Below are 20,298 nucleotides of genomic sequence, written 5' to 3' on the forward strand. Positions count from 1 at the left end.
CACTGCTTCACTCTATGCACCCCGACAGTCCACTCTACAAAACTCTTCTCCATGCCACACTACTCTACACTCTATGACACACTACTTCAATCTATGCATCTCTACTCCAACTGTATGCTCCTCCACAATATGCCCCCTACATCATTCCACTCTATGTACAACATATTTGCTTTGCCAATGCTTGTTTGTACAGAGATTGAGATTGCAACTGTATTCATATAGTGCTTACTACGCCCGACGAGGCGTTGAAGAGCTTAACTCTGAGTAGCACATGTTCCGATAAGTTTCATATTCCCTCGACAGTGCACACTTACATTTTTCAATAGTGTAATGGGTAACCGCAGACACTGAAACGTCAGCCCAAATAAACTGCCAATGAAACCTTTTGGCACTTTTAAAGTCATTTTCGTTCCTTTCACAAGTCCCACTTCATGCTGTAAGTTGTAATTAATGGATAGATTAAAAAATTCGAAATCTTTCCAAAAATATTTGACTTTCTATACAATTACGATTAAATGCTTTCGAGATCAACGGGCAACATGGGGCTGCTGTTTGCCCAAAGGAGCCTTTCAGCTGTCTAGATAAGAGGTGAGGAAAACGAGACACTGATCCCTGACCTCTTAATTTTTAACATCTTGGCCATACTCATTTCGATAAGTTGCAATAACAGTTCTTAACAGCTGCCCGAGAGGCAGACTGGCTGCAGGAGGTGAAGGCAGCTCAGCATGTTCATGCACATAGTATAGAAATAGTACAAGCTATAGGGTAGAGGTTGACATATCGCCACCGCCTATTCTACCTTTCATCCCCTTCTATGGTGACATAGTTGTGACGTGAGTGTGAAGCTGAGGTTAAACGATTACAAGTGGAACAGTATTAAGTTCAATAGCTTGGTTGTGATGCTTGCCTCGCCAACCTTCTGCGCATGTTTGAGGGTATTTTACCACCTGATCTCCGTTCTTTCAAACTTCCTCTTGTCTTTCTCTAGTTTTCAATCCCAAACAATGCTGAGGTATGTCTTGCTATTAACCAATGGTCTCGAATGAAGCACAAATGGTATGTTTTCACCGCATGTGACACCTTTCAAAAACCAGAATGTTGTTAGAATAATTCAGGCCCCTCAGCTTCTATACATGAAGCTGCAATGGCATGCTCAAACGAGGACAGTAGACTGAGCTTGCCACTTCTGTTCGGATCTTGAATCAAAGTGTGCACCTGAGGAGGCTCCAGACCACTTCAATAAAAACAAGCATTTGCAAGGACAGTACTCCTTCTTCAGCTCTACTCCTGGGCAGAGGTTCCTCTTGATACCAGAAAGATTCTAAAAGTCTCGGGTATTGGGTCTCTCTCTTATACCCCTTTCTGACTTTGAAGTTGGCAAACTTCAAAGCATAGTGAAGTGTTTGACAGATCCTTCCTTGTCCAGGCCAGGCCCCAGACACACACCAGGGGGTCGGAGACTACATTGTGTGAGGGCAAGCACAGTCCTTGCAGGTGTGAATGACAACTCCTCCCTTCCCTCTAGCTCAGATGGCTCCTTGGGATATGCAGGCTACACCCCGCCCCCTTTGTGTCACTGTCTATAGAGGTGCAAAACAGCCCAACTGTCAAACTGACCCAGACAGTCAATCCACAAACAGGCAGTCACAGAATGGTTTAAGCAAGAAAATGCCTACTTTCTAAAAGTGGCATTTTCAAACAGGCAATTTAAAAACCAACTTCAATAAAATATGTATTTTTAAATTGTGAGTTCAGAGACCCTAAACTCCATGTTTGTTCTGCTCTCAAGGGGAATCTGCGCTTTGAGGACATTTAAAGGCAGCCCTCGTGTTAACCTATGAGAGGGATAGGCCTTGCAACAGTGGAAAACGAATTTGGCAGTATTTCACTGCGAGGCCATATAAACCACACTAGTCTATGTCCTACCTTAAACATACACTGTACCCTGCCCCTGGGACTACCTAGGGCCTACCATAGGGGTGCCTGACATGTAGTAAAAGAGAAGATTTAGGCCTTGCAAGAGGGTACACTTGCCAAGTCGAAGTGGCAGTTTAAAACTGCACACACAGACACTGCAGTGGCAGGTCTGAGCCATGTTTACAGGCTACTAATGTGGGTGACACAACCAGTGATGCAGGCCCACTAGTAGCATTTGATTTACAGGCACTTGGCACCTCTGGCGCACTTTACCAGGGACTCACCAGTAGATCAAATATGCCAATTATGGATAAACCGATCAACAGTCCAATTTACACAGAGACCATATGCACTTTAGCACTATTTAGCAGTGGTAAAGTGCCCATAGTCCTAAAGCCAACAAAAATTGGTCAGACAAATTAGGAGGAAGGAGGCAAAAAGATTAGCGATGACCCTGCAAAAAGGGCCAGGTGCAACAGTGGTGGATATATGAACAGAGACGTACCTGCAGCACGGTCTAGAGGACTAAGAATGGGGAATTACCACTGGGAACAGAGAGCCAGCTGCAGCTCTGCCTAGAGGACTTAGAATGGAAGAGTTGCCAATGGAAACAGAGAAGCAGCTGCAGCACTGTCTAGGGGACTAAGAATAAGAAATTACCACTGGGACCAGAGAAGCAGCTAGCAGCACTGCCTAGAGGACTTAGAATGAGGAATTACAGACAGCACCAGAGAAGCAACTAGCAGCACTTCCTAAAGGACTAAGAAGGAGGAATTACCACTGGGACCAGAGAAGCAGCAGCAGCACTGTCTAGAGGACTCGCTGGTGCACCCTACGCACTACAGCATTGCTGCCAGCTCTATTACAAGCCTGGTGAAAATGCTGTAGGCCGTTTCCTGCTGGGCCAGTGAGTGAGAACTCAGTTTCCGTCCGTCTGAACCAGAGGGAAACTTGTAATGTAATGGGGCCGGCGGGGACGCGGCCACATTGGCAGCAACCTTGGAACATTGGCGGACAGGCATTTCCCTCTGCCGAAGTCATAATGACCCCCTCAGTCTGCTTATCAGCAGCACTTTGAGAAATGTTTGTTTCCTAAACAACTCAAAAAAAGAGAATGAATAGGAATATTTTACATATTTACCTCCATTTGGCCCACAATGTGATTAAGAGGCGAGTAATAAGCCACTTTGGAATATAAGTTGTTACCAATGTCCTCAAACGATGAAGAGGTCTAATAAAAAGCCAATCTGTTCATTTTCACATGTATACAGAAGTCTGAAAGGAGTATTGTAATAAATAAGGACAACCTAGTGCATTAAGGGGCCAGAAGAACAAGTCTGAAGATGGTTAAAATGACTGGATAAAGTAATTGCTACCAGAAAAGGCACTAGTTTCCAAACATGCAATTGTTTTACAAGAAGCCAAAAACCGAAGAGTTTTTGCATGAAACAATAATATTGAACTAACCTGGCACATATATAAAGGCGGCCATTAAAATCTCATAATGATTTTATAGAAGAAGATACATGTTATCTATTAGTATGGCAAATAAGTGCCATTACTTAAGAGAAATAGTCATACTGTCTGGGAATCACAGCCATTTGTTTGAAGGTTCACATGAACAAAATACAGAGATGGTGCAGAGTAAGTGAAGCAACCTCTTGAAAGGTTTTAGAAGTTGGCAGTTTGTTCTAAAAATGTACCTTGCAACTCTTGCTAGATGAGACCGGCTTGGCTTATCCTTGAATACGAGGAGCTGTTTCAACAGAAAGATGAGGAAGGAATATCTGACAACTAAACTACATCTTGTGTCACATTTAGATACCAAGAGACAAAACTATTTCAGGCATAAAGGATTTCCTTGTTCATGAGGCACTTCTGCTCTATGGCACAGTGCAACATGTGTCGATATTCTTCTAGTCATTCAATAGGGAGACTGCTTATCAGTCTTTATATCCCAGATCAGAGACTGCATTTTATCATTGCTAGAAGGCGGACAAGACCCCTAATCCTGCAGAACTTTCCCACCAGAAACACAGGTTATGCATAAAAAGTTATGATTAAAAGACCTTTACTTAGTAGCTCTGGCCCCTTGATATACCTCCATTAAAAAATTGTTGCCCTGAGATTTTCATTTTTAAATTGCGTTTTTGTATCATTAGAGAAGTAATTTAGCTTGGGTAGACATTGCTAATCCATGAGGATTTTTTCTGGATGACATTTTTAAAAATGGCGGATGTGCTGCAGTGATGATGTAATATTTCAGAAACCATGAGACCTATATACTTCATTCTGGTGTCAAAACATAGGTTTTGGTGGTCAAGTAGTCTTACAAAGACAGACAATAACTCATCAGACTAACTATAATGATGTATTTTAGCCATCATATTGGTCATTTATTTTAATATTGTTTTTGTTTCAGATTTTCCGTTGATTAAAATACGTAAACATGAGCGAAGCAGGTGGTAGCAGAATCTGAGGACTCCTTCAACAAAGGAAAATGTTGTATGCCACGAATTTGAAAGAAAAGCTAACTTCAACTGCAGCTGGACAGAAGAGAGTTTGAGATGCTGCAGAAATACGGCAAGGCATGAAACTGATAAGTGAAGAGGATCAAATATGTAATCATTGCAACAATAAGTGCTACAAATCGTATACAATGGAATAAAAGCCTGAAAAATGTTGTCAAACAATAGCAGAAACCAATGAATCACTTCAAGAATCAGAGTCTTCTGAGAAAGGACGACAACCAAACACAATGCCCGTCCACTTAAAAGAATGATGGCTACCCCTCATCCACCTCCAACAACTGATCAAAAAGCAGAGGATCTTCAATGTGTTATCTGTGGTTTAGTCAGAACAAGGGCCAAAGGGACTGACAAAAGAACAGTAGAGTATGTGAGTCTCAAAGGTCAAATATGTTTTTATCTGCATACTTTTTTCCAAGATGAAGTGTTCAGCTGAGAAGCTGATCTAAACAGCGAGATGATTGTATTTGCAGCGGATTTGTATGCCCAACTAAACTGTATGTGTTCATACATTCGAGAATATGACTGTACAATGAGCTCCCAGCAGCAACGTAACTGCCAGCCTTCAGCTACGTTTGCACTCTTTGAAAAGGCAAATTAAGTTTTAAAGCCACTCGAATGCTGGCTACGCATTCACGCTCAAAGAGATCAGAGAAATAATGGTCAACAATGCCGAAACTGTATTGATCCATAATAATGAAATGAAGATTTTTCTGGTTAGAATATACAATGACAGAATTTGTCAGTTTAAAACAAAGCCACTTATGGTGTTCTCAGTTGATTTGACTCCTGAAGTTTTTGCTGCCAAAATAAGATCACAGGAAGCAGTAAAATCAGCAGGAACAATTTTAAGAAACGTCCTGAAAGATTTCGATTTTGGACTTAATGACAAAATTATGGGAGGCAACAAGAATGCCTGATGTTGTCTTAACATATTTTACATCATTGTTTAGGCAAAACTGTTACAAACTAAAGTTCATGAGTTAGGAACACATGCCGACAACTTTGATGATGGCTTTGAAGATATAAGCGAAGAAGTGGAAGACAATCCCATGAACCGACAGGCTTATACTGTGCAAATGTACTGCCTTTTTCAAATTATGTTTTATGAATTACAGCACGGAAAAAAGAAAACTCTGTTACATGTGATGACTTCCCACGCAACCTATGTCAAGTGCAAAAGTAAAGAGCTAATCTCTTCAATGAATAGGATTGGTGTTTCAACAAGATATGACATAGTACTCAACTATCTCTACTATTATGCAAAGCATTATATTGAGCTGGCTAGATTATTGTAATGCCCTCCTGCTTGGCGCCCCAGATTCGCTGATCAGTAAATTGTGCAGATTTCAAGTAGAATCAGCTAAGCTTGCATTAAATAGACCTCACAAGTCTTCGGCCTTCAAAGCACTGCAAGACCTTCACTGGCTTCCAATTGATCAGAGGATCGTTTTTAAAGTTATATGTATTATTTTTAATGCTTTACAAGGACATGGCCCGCTTATATTGCGAAAGAAAAGAAAACGTTATTCACCTGGAAGATATCTCCGTTTGAGCACTGCCATCTTGCTCACTGTAAATAAATTATCTAAGGTTAGACAAGGCAGCCGTGCCTTTACAGTTAAGGCGGCTCAGACCTGGAATGAGTTACCCTCTTATCTCAGGTCAAGGTCAGATCTTCTATCTGTCAGGAAAACTTTAAAAACTTGGCTCTTTCCAAAGTAGGCTTTGCAGTCAGATATTTGCTATGTTGTTGTTTGTGGTATCATATTCACTGTTTCGCAGATTGTATCTCCAATTAGTCTTAGCACCATGATGCTAGTACTGGCAATAGATACTATGCGCTTTACAAAATGCTAAATAAATACATAACAGTAAGCATCAGAAAGTTGTTAGCCAGCTCATGCTGTAAAATCTTGTGAATCCGACAGCACACCTCTTCCAAGTCACTTTACCAGAAAAGGATTTACAACTGCTGCTCGGCAATTTTGATTTTGAAGATAGCTCTTCTTTGTCTGGAACATCCAGCACAAATGATACTGCCATGGTGCTTTCTCAAGACTGTACCAACGAAGTAGCTGCTGGAAAACAAATTGGGTCAGCTGTAGGCATAAACAAACAAAGCTGCAAATGTATAACCCAACTGCCTTGCCAACATGTGCAAAATCACTACAAGCCATCAACACGTCCTAGTATACCAGAAAGTTTCAGAGTGACTGAGGACATGGCTCTACTTCTACCTGATGCTGCGGTCTACAAAGCCGACTTAACTGAATTTATCATATTGCCTATTTAGTGGGAACTGAAGGATGAAGAAAGGCCAGTTCCTCACTGGAATTTATGCTCCGATCTCCCAGAATACCATCCCACTGAAGAAGGTTGGGTTTTTAACAGTAGTACCATCCCCAGTCACAAACTACGCATCAGTATACACAACTCTAAAAAAAAAAAAGTCCAAAATGTGAGTGCTCAGCTTAAAGACCAGCCTATCCTGGCAATTTTCTGCGATGAAGGTGTTTTCTGCATTATAGCTGACATTTTTATGAGCAATCCAGTAGAATTTGATGGTTTTTATCCAATGATGGGCATTTTCCACATGACAAAAGTTGTGTTGCGGTGTGCAGAAAGTTATTTCAGTGGACGCGGCATAGACAATGCAGTTATTGAGGCTGTCCAGTCAGCATTGAGCAGAACTCATTATGTTCATTCGTTACAAGGTATGCTCATCATATTTGAGGCTATAGAAACATTGTGTTGAAATGCTTTCTGGAGCAAAAATGACAAATTAGGTTTTGCATATCTTATCTCAGAGGCGAACAAGGCACTGGAGGCACTTCATTCAAAAGACAATGCAAAGTCAGGAAATGTTCAATACGCTCAGTTCAAAATCAGAGAACCTGAAAACCAAGCACACAGAGTTTGTCAATGAATGTGAAGAAAAAGTCAGAACTTTGCAAGTACTGGGGAAATGTTTTACACATGGTAGCTCTATTGAAAAACTTGGTACATGCTGATCAGGAAGGTGATTGGGTGCTGTACGTGAAAACTGTAGAGTCACTGACTACTGCGTTTCACAAATTTGATTGCATAAACTACCTGAGATATGGTTCCTGGTATTGGAAAGAGTGAAGAAGCTAGAGGTGGAAAAACCATACCTCTACAGAAAATTCATACAAAGACATTTTGTGGTGAAAGACAGAGAGGGAAGGTTCAGTGCTGTGGCTCCAAATATGAAACTGGAACAGACGATCCAGAGATTACAGAAAAGCTCCAAGGGAATTGTTGGTCAGATATATAAAAGTGAATATGTTGCTCAATTGCAGCTAGTTTACTTTGAAGTCCTTTCTATTTACAATGGTTTCAGAGAGATGACAAATTGAAAATTAATGGACCATCGTGAAGCTGTTCTCAACAAACTTGTGGGAAAGAGAAGGGGAACGTTTTAATAAACAAGTTGACAGCCTTCTTCATTTCATGCAGCAGCAGCAAACCCCTTTGAAATGACAGAGCCTGTGCAACTACACAACTTTGTGAACAAACAATATGTAAATAAACGATATAAAGACACATCTACTAGATGTTCTGAAACATGGTTCATAACTTTCCGCAGAACTGAAGCAGAAGAGATTTGTACTGAAAGAGAAAAAGCTGTTTGAGATAATCACTAAAGTTAAACTTTCACGCTTTAATTGCCATAGTAAGAGTTTTGCCCAACTTGCCACTACAAAATAGGTTATGAAAAACCAACTTTCGCAAGCACATAGAGAGATGAATGAAGCAAAAGAAAGGGGTGAATTTATCAAGAACATTCTATCGCATGATCTTCTTTCATCAAAAGCATTGCTTGATGGAGATGCTGCAACCAAAGCAGTGAAGCAGAAACTCGTACAAGAGGTTGCAAAAAAACTTTCACCTGAAGAATTTCAATTAAAAAACGTGTGCTCATTGAAAACTGCTGTTTTGTGGACTATACAGTTGTGAATGGTTAGGATTTCATCCATGCAAAACTTCAGATAGGTCATTCAGACTGTTCTACACATATCAAAGTCAGTGTGCACCTTGCAAGAACTGACATTCTCTTTGAAAGTTATCTTGAACTATTTGTCTAAGAATGTGAGAGAATCAGACACATGTCTACAAGTGGAACAATTGATCTTGCCTGCATAAAAACTTTGACACTTATACCAGTGAAACTTGATCAATTCCGGTCACCAACATCGAACAAGATGAACTTGGAGATATTAACTCACCAAAACATTGCTGATGCTTCATTGAACACTAAATTTCCAATTATTGCAAGTGGAATGATGGTCAATGAGGAGATGGTGCCTGCAGAGGTATATTCAAAAGGTACGGGCCATCCATATTGTTCAAGAACTTAACAGCAAAAAGGAGGAAACTGACCTTTGTGTTGTGCCACATGTTAAGTGGGTTGCTTCAAATGGTTCCAATCGAGTCATTGTACTGTCAAATGACACAGATGTTATTATTGTGCTACTTAGATTTGTTGTAATGTTCATAAGTCAAGGACTGTCAGAGTTATGGATACATTATGGAACAAGCAAGAAAAGTCACTTAATTCTGCTGTACAATAAACTTGCCCCCAGAGATGCCCAGTGTTCTTATCAAGGCACATATTCTTACGGATGATGACACTATGAGCAAAAGAACAAACCTTGGAGCTTTAACTGGTGAACCTGTGAAGTTTCTAAAAGGATTTGCTAAGACAGAAGAATAATGTTAAGACATAGAAAAACACATTGTGCGGGTGAAAAATGAGTTGTGTTGCACATATGACAATCCTCGGTACAGTGAGTTCAAGAGATCAATCCTGCTAAGTTACCTTCCACCAACGTCATATTCTGTGTGTGGACACAATAAAAGAGCATTCTACTTAATCAGAAGATGTGTAAATGTTTTGGATCATGTATATGTAGACAAAGATCCATGTGAATTTGGTTGGGAAGATATTGATGGCATGCCAAAGCCTACAAACTTTCTAAAGCCTCTACCCACATGTTCTTCTCAAATGTTCAACATTCTGAAAATGTACCATGAGCGATTGCCGAAACAACCAAAGTGATCTATGGAAATGTGTCTAAAACAGGAGTGATAAACCAAATGTTTTTCATATTCAGATCATAAACATTGTTAGGTGTATACATGAAAGGATCAAAAAAACATTATTTTTTGTTTAGTTTCTATGTAAGTCTCTTCTTTCTCAATTATTAGCACCAATTAGGACAATTTCAGAAGGGTTGCTCTGAGGAGTTATTTTCTGTCTCTATAAGACTACTTGACACCCAAACTCTATGTTTTGACACCAAATTGAAGTATAAGGTAAATGAGGTAAAGGTCTCATAGTTCCTGAAATATTACATTATCACTGCAAGACATCTGCCATTTTTAAAGAAGTGTGATCCAGGGGTGTGGGTGCTTTGGAGGCGGGGGGAAATCGACGGGATCAGCAATGTCTACCCAAGCTAAATTACTTTTCTAATTATATAAAAACACAAATTAAAAATGAAAACCTCCGTACAATTTTTTTTAACAGAGGTATATCAGGGGGCCAGGACTGTACTATACAAGATGTTTCTGCCTTGATAGGTTCTAGTGATGGTTTGCTACAGTTTTGCACAGTATACTACAGCACTGGGACAACCACCGTCACACCAAATTCAAAGTCTTCAAAGCCTATGTAGGCACTTTAAATTACCACCAAAGGGTGCATTAGGTCCTCTTCTGAGTCAAAGTCTGAGAGCACTAGGTCGTCTTAGAACCAGGACCTCACTGCTGATAAATCAGGGGTGAAAGAATCTTCTGGCATGAGATATGATGAGGTTTGTGAGGCAGTGCGGAGTAAGTGGTCCTTTGTACTGTCTTGAGTTGACCAAGAAAGTCCTCATCTTCCTGGTAAATGCATCTCAGAAATCAAGAACACAAAACTGTCTGTATTATTTGCTGTAAAATCAGGCACTTAAGAAGAGTAATCAGAATCCCCACTAGAATAAATATATCCATCATACACTCCATGAGAGGGTGCTCAGTGGTGGGCATGTCAAGATTCCTGGCTTGAAACAGCTACATGCTAAGTATGACAGGAAAATAAGCAGGGGACTATTGCAGGGGTCCAAACACAAGCAAAGTAGGTATTTAGAAAAACAGGTGCAAGCAGCTCTTGGAAGTAGTGTATTAATATATGGAGCAAAAATCTAAACCTGCATTCGGAATAGAAAAGCAGGAGCCAGACATCATAGTGTAAGAGTACCTGGGCTTGGCCTCACACAGAATCAGAATCCAGTAATTGTGAGTCAGTTTTTTGGGCAGAAATGAAGAACTTAAAGGAGAGCGATAGCAAAAATGAATCTGACCGTCATGCAACTGCTAGTCAAAGGAAATCAGAACCTCTTTGTTTAAACCCAAGATGAAGAAAAGCTTTAACAAACTGACAAAGGGCAGAAAGACTTTGGATGCTTGCTGGGGTGCAGTACGAAGAATATTAACATTTCATTTTGGAGTCACTTAAGAATACCACTGTCCCTTGTCTTGTCAGTGACAAGGTTTTAAGAACTACTGCTTTTCAAGTGTTAAGAAGATGCAGAAGATGGTCATGTAAACACTTAATCCTCTGATCCCTTGAATTTAGAATCAGACTTCACCATCCCTTATTGCTTACCTTGCTACCACCTGGATTTGACTAGCTATTGTGGCCCAAAAGGATGGATGGTTTTTTTTAAGGGTTGACAGTGAGCAAATGGCCAGCCACATGGTCAGAATAGCTTGGATAAAAGCAGGTGCTTTCAGATCAAATGGTACAAAGTAGCCAATGAGTTTCAATTGAGATTATTTATACAATAATACCAACGTTGGTATGTGGTGCATGCTCTGGAGAAATCAGCCCTCACCCCTACCACAGCACCAAATAAAACATATGGTTTGCAAATAAATCAATCATCGTATTTGTAGAGCGCGCTGATCACCGCTGAGGGTATCCAGGCGCTGTTGTAGCTGCATCTGTCTCAGTTGAACAGCCAAGTCTTGGGGTCTCTTCTGAACTCCTAGACGGAGGGAGATGATCTTAGGTGGTGAGGGGCCTGTTCCAAGCCTTTGCTGATAGGTATGTGAATGAGGAACCACAGTACGTGCTGCAACCAATTTGTGGTGGGATCGCAAGGGTGAGCGATGAGGAACGAAGGCGTCAGGTGGAAATTCATGCGATGGTTGAGGCAAGCTTGTTCTAGGTTGTGGAGGGATTTGTCTGTGAACATCAGGAACTTGAATTGGTAATGTTTGTGTACGGGGAGACAGTGACGGTATCTTAGGTGGGGGGTGATGTGTGTTCATTTCGGGAGGTCTTGGATGAGTCTGGCGGCTGAGTTGGAGATTTTTTTGTTAGCACAGTGGTGAGTTGGGTGTAGAGTGCTTTGCCATAGTCTAGTTGGCTGGTTATGAGGGCTTTTGTGATGGTGCGTCTAGTTTTGAGCCGGAGCCATTTGAAGGTCCTGTAGAGCATACAGAGGGTGAGGAAACAGGTGAGGAGATCTCACTGACCTGGTGCTTCATGTTAAATTTATTTTCTATGAGAATTCCTACTTTTCTGCTGTGATTTGTGGGGGTGGGGGATGGTCACAGCTTGCCTGGCCACCAGGAGAAGTTCCAAGGTGAGGTGGTATTACCGAACAGTAGTACCTCCGTTTTGTCTGTGATGAGTTTGAGGCATTGGTCCTTCATCCATTGAGCGATGCTGTTCAAGCAGTTGTGGAAGATGGATCTTCTTGTGGAGGAGTCCTTGGAGAGTGAGAGGATAAGCTGTGAGTTGTCTGCATAGGAGATTATGTAGAGGCTATGGTTTCTGCCCTAGGGGTCATGTAAGTGTTGAAGAGGATGGGGCAGAGTGATGATCATTGGGGGATGCCACAGATGATATCCTTGGGCTTTGTGGTGAAGGGTGAGAAGTGGACTTTCTGAGTTCTGCCTGATTGAAAAGAAGAGATCCATTTCAGGGCTTTTTCTCCTATTCCAATTTGGTGGAGCTTTGTAAGCAATGTGTGGTGGGAGACTGTGTTGAAGGCTGCAGAGAGGTAAAAAATGATGAGGGCAGCCGGGTTTCTTTGGGCCAGGAGGAGTCCGATGTTGTTCGTGGCTGCAATAAGAGCAGATTCTGTGATGTGGTTAGAGCGGAAGCCGGACCGTGACGTGTCCAGGAGTTTGTTGACTTCTAGGTAGGCCCTAAGCTGTTGGTTTATGGCTTTTTCGAGTATGTTTGCTTGGAACGGGAGCAGGGAAATCAGGCAGTAGTTTTTGAGTTCATTGGGATCGGCAGAAGGTTTTCTGAGCAGGGGTTCGACTTCTGCATGTTTCCAGTCTTCCTGTGCTTACTGAGGAGTTGAGGACATCGTCGAGTTTGCTGGCAATGGTGCTGATGCTTAGGTTGAACATGTGGTGAAGGCAAGGTTGCGTGGGGGATCCAGAGTGGATGGATCTCATGAGGTCGGAGGTTTTCTGCATAGTATGATGTTTCCAGTTGGTGATGGTGCAGTTGGTGGAGGGGTGTAGAAATGGTGAGGCTCTGGAGGTCCTTGTGTCAGAGGAACAGAGAAGATTGATGGTGTTGGCAACTGAGGGTTGACGAGTAAGGTTTTTGAAGATGGAGGCTAATTTATCATGGAAACAGTCGTCTAGGGAGTAGCATAGATTCTGTTTAGGGGTGGTGCAGTTTCCGATGCGGATGGGTTGAAGAATTCTTTGACGATCTTGAAAAGCTCTTTGCTGCGGTCGGAGCTGGTTTGTATGTGGGTGGCAAGTGCTTGTTTCCTGGTGTTATTGATGCGTTTGTGGTATAGGCGGGGTTCGTTCTTAAAAGTGGTTCGTTCAATGGGGTCCCTTGGGGAGCGCTATCTTGTTTTGGGTTGCTTGCACATGCATTGGCAGCTCTGAATTCTGCTGAATACCAGCTGTCTTGCTTGGCGTGGCCATTGGGTTTGCTCGGTTCGATAGGGGCAACATTGTCTGCACTGTTTGAGATTCATGTGGGGAAATTTCTGATGCTGCGTCCGTGTCTGTTAGGCTGTCTGGGCGATGAGTACGGAGTACGTCACACCATTGTGCTTCGGCTATCTTGCTCCAGATTCAGTGGCGTGTGCGGGCTGGACTGACTGCGTTGAAGAGGGCTGATGTGAATGTGAAGGGTACAATGGAGTGGTCAGTCGAGATGAGCATTGAGGTGTGGTCGAAGGAAACTGTTGCTGGATGTGAAGATGGGGTCCAGTGTGTGACCAGAGAAGTGTATGGGGTTAGTGACAATTTGCTCGAGTCTGATTATGTTCATGCTGCCCAGAGATTGGTGGTGTTGGAGTCTTTGGGGTCATCGAGGTATCTGAGAAAGATGTAGTGTTCAGTGTCAATGGCTCATGTGGCAATCATTTAGGAGATGGCTTTGCACAACTTTTGTCATGGCCTTGTGGGTATTGTTGCAAGGGTTCCTTTGATTTAAGTTTTACCATCTGGGCTGATCAAGAAGTGGAGGTGTTCCATTATTTCAGCACTGTTCTCCAATGAAGCGGAGCAGCTGGTGAATAATGACGATACCGCCTTTGGCCTTGCCGATGCGATGGAGTGGATAATCTTGTATCGGTCCAGGGTAGCTGCGGCAATGTCAGGCACTGAGGAGACGTTGAGCCAGGTCTCAGTGAGGAAGGCTACGTCTGGAGCGAGGGAGGTGATGGTGTCCCATAGTTCCGTGGCGTGTTTGCAGAGGGAACGAACATTGAGCTGAATGCACTGAAGGAGGCGTGGGTAGTCTTGGGTGTCGTCGTGGCAGTGTTTGTTTATGGTAGGGTTCCGATGCTGCAGGAGAACTGGCAGTGGTGGCATATGAAGGGTCCTTCTGTGAAGTGGCAGCAATAACTGGTGGTGTGGGCATTAAGCGTGAGGATCTCATCTCTGGAGTAGTGGCGGGCGGCAGTAGATCCAGAGTTTCTGGCGCTGGGTGTGGTTGAGGTGCGGACGGGCGCAGACTGGCTTGCCTTTGCAGTGGCCTCAGTAAATAGTGCCGGGTGGGACAAAACAGCAGGAGCGGGCGAGCGGAGGCGTGGCGGACGGGGGGAAACCAAACAAAACTGAACAAGTAAACAAAGGAAAAAATATGGTGCGCAAAGCAGTATCCAAAACACAACAAGAAACCTGCCAGAGGTAAAAGATGTAAACTACGTCAAAAATAAAAAGAGAATGACTAAAGGTGAACAGCAGGATCGAACCTGTGGGTTCTCGGTGGTAGACAAGTTTGCAGACTCCTGAGCCAGGCACGGGGAGCGGCGAAACAGACCAAGAGGTCTCATAGAAACCGCGCAGCAGCCTCCATAAACAGCTCTGGGAGGAGGAAGGGATTGATAGGGACGCGCGGTGGGAGGCGGGAGGGGGCAGGGATCGATGGTGGGAAAAAACTGTGTGAGCGGGCGGGGGTGAGGGGAGGTGAATGAAGGGAGTCTAAACTGAACTGTACTAAACTAAAAAAAAAAACTAAGGCAAAACTATGACAAGCAAGACAGTATCCAAAACACAAAAATAAAATTACCAGAAGTAAAATACGCCCAAATTAAGCATAGAATGACTAAGGGTGAACAGCGGGTCAAACTTGTGGGTTTTTAGTGGTAGACAAGTGAGCAGACTCCTGAGCTAAGCACAGGCAGCGGGAAGCGGCGAAACAGACTAAGAGGTCATCTGCTGGCACTTGGGAAAAATGGAGACACCAAAGTAGAAATTAGAGATACATCACATTAACACAGGATGCTAGTGAATATGGGAAGCGGCTTTTTCCCTGGTACATAAATTCATTCATACCACAATGACATGTCTGGTTCCTATCCATGTTTTCTGGAAACACAAGATATAGCCTGACGTCTCCTGTGGCATGCCTGCCATACTCTTGTCTTTTCTGCAGATAACACTTTAAGGATCTTGGTGCAACTTCCACATTGAAAGGGGAGGAACTTGCTATACAGCAATTTCTCAAATGGGTGACACAGGCTTTTGAGAACTTGATGTTGATAATTGGTATCTACCAAGGATTCAGCTCTTGTAGTCTGACTACGGTTGCAGTAACTGACCTACCACTGAGAAAAAGCAGAAAAGAATGAATGAAAAGAATATACAAAAGTGTGAATCAGCAAACCATCTGAATACACAGTTTAAAAAAATATCTGACCACAGTACAGACTCCAAGCCTCACCATCTGTCAGATAATAAGAATGAGTAGGGAGCTAGTACGTCCTGCTGTGAGATCGGGTGATTTTGGGTAGAGTCTGTGACAATACTGAAAGGAATTATTGAACGACCCCTGGCTGTAGACCACCTCCCGTGCTTACAGTAGATATTACCACACATACTTAAAAACAGGTACATGATGGAATTTATAGATCTAGCATATGCCCTGCTCAAACACTGTATAGCAATGGTGTGAAAATCACCAGCTGCTCCCACCATACGACTTTAGCTATATGACTTCACCAAGTGGGCCACTGCTGAAATCACAAGTTTGCATTCGCAGCCAATACGACATGAGACAGCAGCACAGAGGGACGCATGAGATGCATATTTGGACATGCTGGCTGTGAAAATGGACGGGAGCACCCCCACAACACTGAGGGACCATACACCCCTCCTTGCCCTAATCTCCCACCACTGTGCCCATTGGGTCTAGGGCATGTCGCCTATACAACGGATGTACGATGTATAGGCAATCACATCTGGGTAGACTGATACATCGCCCCCCACCCAGTGTAATTTAGCAGGAGATAAGCATATCCTCGCACAGGCTGCACTTGTAAGCTCCACCCACTGAACAACATCATATTTTACACTGACACTGTAGCCCACCAAAAACAAATGCTTGGTTGTCCTGCGGTACATGTACTACGGCAACTTAACCAACATGCTAGGTATTGCACCACTGGAGGTAATTGTACATAAATAGATTTGCTTGTGTGATTGTGAAAAAAAACGACACCAAACCCTACAGTGATCTATACAGTGTAAATGCAGTACAGTTCAACTATCATCATACATATATTTATCATTATGTACAAATATACCCTCTTAATGAAACTTTTAATAAAGATCTACTGGGGAAAAAAAAAGAGTAGGGGGTTCTGCTTCCAATTATGGCTGTACATAGCTCTGGTTTTCAACTGATTCAGAATCAGTTTCTGCTGAAATATTTCTCAATTTGATAGTACTGCATGAAAATGTACATTCACATTTTTAAACTCTACAATGCCAAACAAAAACAGCAGGCATAAACACATTTGCTCAACTACGAAGGGATGTTTATACTGCTTAGTAAATACTTGGTAGATGGCAACAAGAACCATTTATACTCACTCTTTTAAAACTGCTTCTTCATTTTGTCTCGTTTTCACTTCAGCTTCAAATCGCTGCCTTAAAAGCCACGTTGGGAAAGTAAATCCAATAACAGAACAAAGAGCTAATGCCACACAAAATATTCGAAATGAGAAAAAGTCTTCCTTGTTCCACACTGCATAGGACAAAAAAACAGAGAGGGACCCTATTGCACTAAAAAGAGAACTGTAAAAATTTAAACTAGTTCTTTCTTTCGCAGAAACTGCAAGGTCAGCTAGCAAGGCATTGTGGTTAAGATCCACCATGGTGAGAAAACTGTCATACAGGCAGAGACAGATGAGGAACTGTAAACCAGGATGGGCCCACGCCACCCAAAAGGTCAAGAACGAAATGGCAAAGAGGGGTCCATTCCTGCTTAAGGCCTTCAGTCTCTTCAGTACAACTTCGGGAGAAGAGATCTCTACACCGGACCTGTAAAAGAAGAAAATAAATGTGTTAGGAAGCTGAATTTACAAGAGTGAAGATTACCTAATAAAATTAGACTTCAATTGCTTAACGAGAGAACACTAAATTGGTCTTCAGTGCTAATCACCAATGCGGTTCGCGCACAAAGGTTACTTGTGATTGCAATCACTCCAATTCACAAAAACGGGGTTTGCAATCACAAAACACCTTTCTAAAATTTATCAAGGACTTTTACAAGTCGGACATTTTTTTCAGAACTTTAAAAGGGCTTTTGTATTCTATAACACATTAGATTAAGGAGAAGGCTTGAAAGGGGAGTCCTTCACATATTTGGGATTCACAATGGAATGTATCAATGGTTTGAGACTGCAATCGTAGTTACAAACCACTCATCAGTTCCCGAGATGGGGTGCTTATTCACAAAGTGGAAGCTTACCCAGTAGGACAAACTGGCCTTTGATTTTGCCCTATGGCCACAAGAAGAGCATACGGTTACCCCCGAAGTGTTCCCAACTGAGAAACATTGTTTCTTTAAAAGCAGCACCTATTCCCAATATACAATATATTCGAAGTCTGGGAATGCCAATACATGGATTAAGGTCCGCTGTCCCTTGCAAGCCTCCATCCTGGCATTCACAGTCAAGCGCAGCGAGTCTCGAAATGCGACCTGCCTTTTTTTTTTTTTTTTTTTCCTCATTCCACCACCCTCGCTTTGGCTAAGAGAAAAAAGCAAAGGCCGAGGCCTTTAAAGTATGTTTCCAAGTGCGCGGTCCACAGCACTGCTGGGCCACCCCACCTGTTCTACACACTACAATTTCCCCCACCGATTGCCATCGACCACGTCTTACTATTTTCTTCAAGACATGATCATAGCCAAAGCGACACCCGATTAGGTGAGGGGAGTTTTAATCATTGGACTTAACTTTCAGGAGGAGGAAACCAAAAAAGAAAAACAGCAAAACAAAAATTACACATCTAAACATACTCCAAACTTATTAGCTACTGGTAAGCATTTTCCCAATCCACCCAAAAATTGTCTCTTCTAGTATGAGGACCACATTGTTCCATTTTACACAATCGGTTTACTGATAATTGCCATTCCTAAACAAGGGGGGGAAATGGATCAACCCATTTACAACATATTTCCCGTCTAGCCAAAAGCATTAATACAAACAACAAATGCTCTTGCTGCACAGACATTTTCTGACGCTTTATATCCGGTTCACAAACCCCAAACACCACCATAAGAAGATTTATTCTTAAGTTATCGTCAAAAATTACCCTAAGAATACTTCCTATATCTTCCCAGTACTTACTCAAAATTGAGCATTGCCAAAACATATGAACATCATCTGCATTGGTTTCCCCACACCGTGGACAGTTTTTATTGAATTTCCCAATAGCCGTTAGTCTAGCTGGTGACCAATATACCCTGTGTAATGTAAACAAATGATTTTTCTTCAGCCCCGCAGATTTAATAGTAAACCACAACTCTAAACATGACTTTTGCCATAACGATGTGACTTCTAGGGTTGGAAAAAATACTCCCCCATTTCAACAGAGGGAGGGAAGAAACGTCTTCTATTGCTTCCAGCTGTACATGATACCAAAAGGCAATCTCTTTTTTAATACATGTCTGATTTAATTTCCCCTCCCACAAGCTCCTCCCTATTTCTCCTACTTAACGAGACTTAACCCAACTAGATAACTGGAGATACTTAAACTTAGAAATTGTCCCACTTGTACATTCCTGCAATGCAGACCAAGATATTAATTCAGAACCTTCCATAATCTGCCCCCATTTTACCATTCCACTAATTCTCAAAGGAGTTGATAATTTATCCATAAGACAATCAGGAGTACCAGGTGAATCCCAGATGGGAGCAGAACTACAATAATAAGCTATCCCTAGCACCTTCCGAAATTGTATCCAAACCTTACAAGCATGTCTGGGGATCTTCAAGCGCACCTTCTTAAAGTACTTTGGGTGTCCAAATTTATATAAAAAATTATCAGCTCCTTCCTTAAGATGCGCCGTCAAAGCTCTCCAGACCAATGAGAACTCTGACTTCTTATTCAATAACATTCTAATATTATTTAGTTGAAAAGCCAGGTAGTACCTATACAAATCTGGAGATGCTATGCCCCCCCACTCCTCCTTTCTACTCAACTTTTTCCATGATATCCTTACTCCCTTGAAGGCCCAAACAAATGAAGATAGTTCCCCCTGTAGTTTTTGAAACCAACCCACCTTAAACTCCAACGGAATAGTATTAAATAAGAAAGTAAACTTTGGAAGAATGCACATCTTTAATATATTAGATCTTCCAATTATGGAAAGTGGAAGAGCAGCCCACGCCTTTAACAACTTTTTAGTTTCCATATAAGCTCTATCAAAATTTACCTTAGCCACATCATTAAGATCAGTTGTAACCCGAATGCCCAAATATTTAATCTCCTGTTTAACTAAGGAAGAAACATAGGCCATATTCCAACACATAATTTCCGTCTTTTCTGTATTTATGCTGTAACCTGAAAATCCACCAAATTGCTCCATCAATGTATTAATAATGGGTAAAGTAGTCGCCACATCACTAGTATATAGCATCAGGTCATCCGCGTATAATGCTACTTTCTTTTCCCAACCCCGACTCCGAAACGGGGGAATGTCCCTGCAAGCCCGTAATGAGATTGCAAAAGGTTCGATATATAAATTAAAGAGCAAGGGAGACAAAGGACAACCCTGTCGAGTACCCCGACTAATCCTAAATTCCTGAGATAGCAAACCATTGACCAAAATTCTCGCAGATGGGCATCTATACAGTTCCCTAATAGCCCTGATAAAAGGTATTCCCAGACCACCTATTTCCATCACAGCCTGCAAAAAAGACCAGTTGACACGATCAAAAGCTTTGGCTGCGTCGAAAGTCAAAACCGCTAATGGAGCCTTTTCTTGTACCGCTAAACCTACTGCAGCAAGTAGCTCGTGGGTTAACTCATAAAGTTGTCTACCCTTCATAAAGCCCTTCTG

General features: G+C 42.1%; 1 protein-coding gene across 1 annotated transcript in view; it reads right to left on the reverse strand.

The window, feature by feature from the left end:
• The window catches only part of MFSD13A (major facilitator superfamily domain containing 13A), a 168,336-nt gene that overhangs the window by 69,814 nt on the left and 78,224 nt on the right, over positions 1-20,298 (reverse strand). The window contains exon 4 of the mRNA XM_069239515.1: positions 16,824-17,273. Within this exon, the coding sequence (XP_069095616.1) occupies positions 16,824-17,273 (450 nt within the window). The remainder of the gene's footprint in view (positions 1-16,823; positions 17,274-20,298) is intronic.

This window comes from Pleurodeles waltl, chromosome 6 (assembly GCF_031143425.1).
Source record: "Pleurodeles waltl isolate 20211129_DDA chromosome 6, aPleWal1.hap1.20221129, whole genome shotgun sequence".
Classification (NCBI taxonomy): Eukaryota; Metazoa; Chordata; class Amphibia; order Caudata; family Salamandridae; genus Pleurodeles; species Pleurodeles waltl.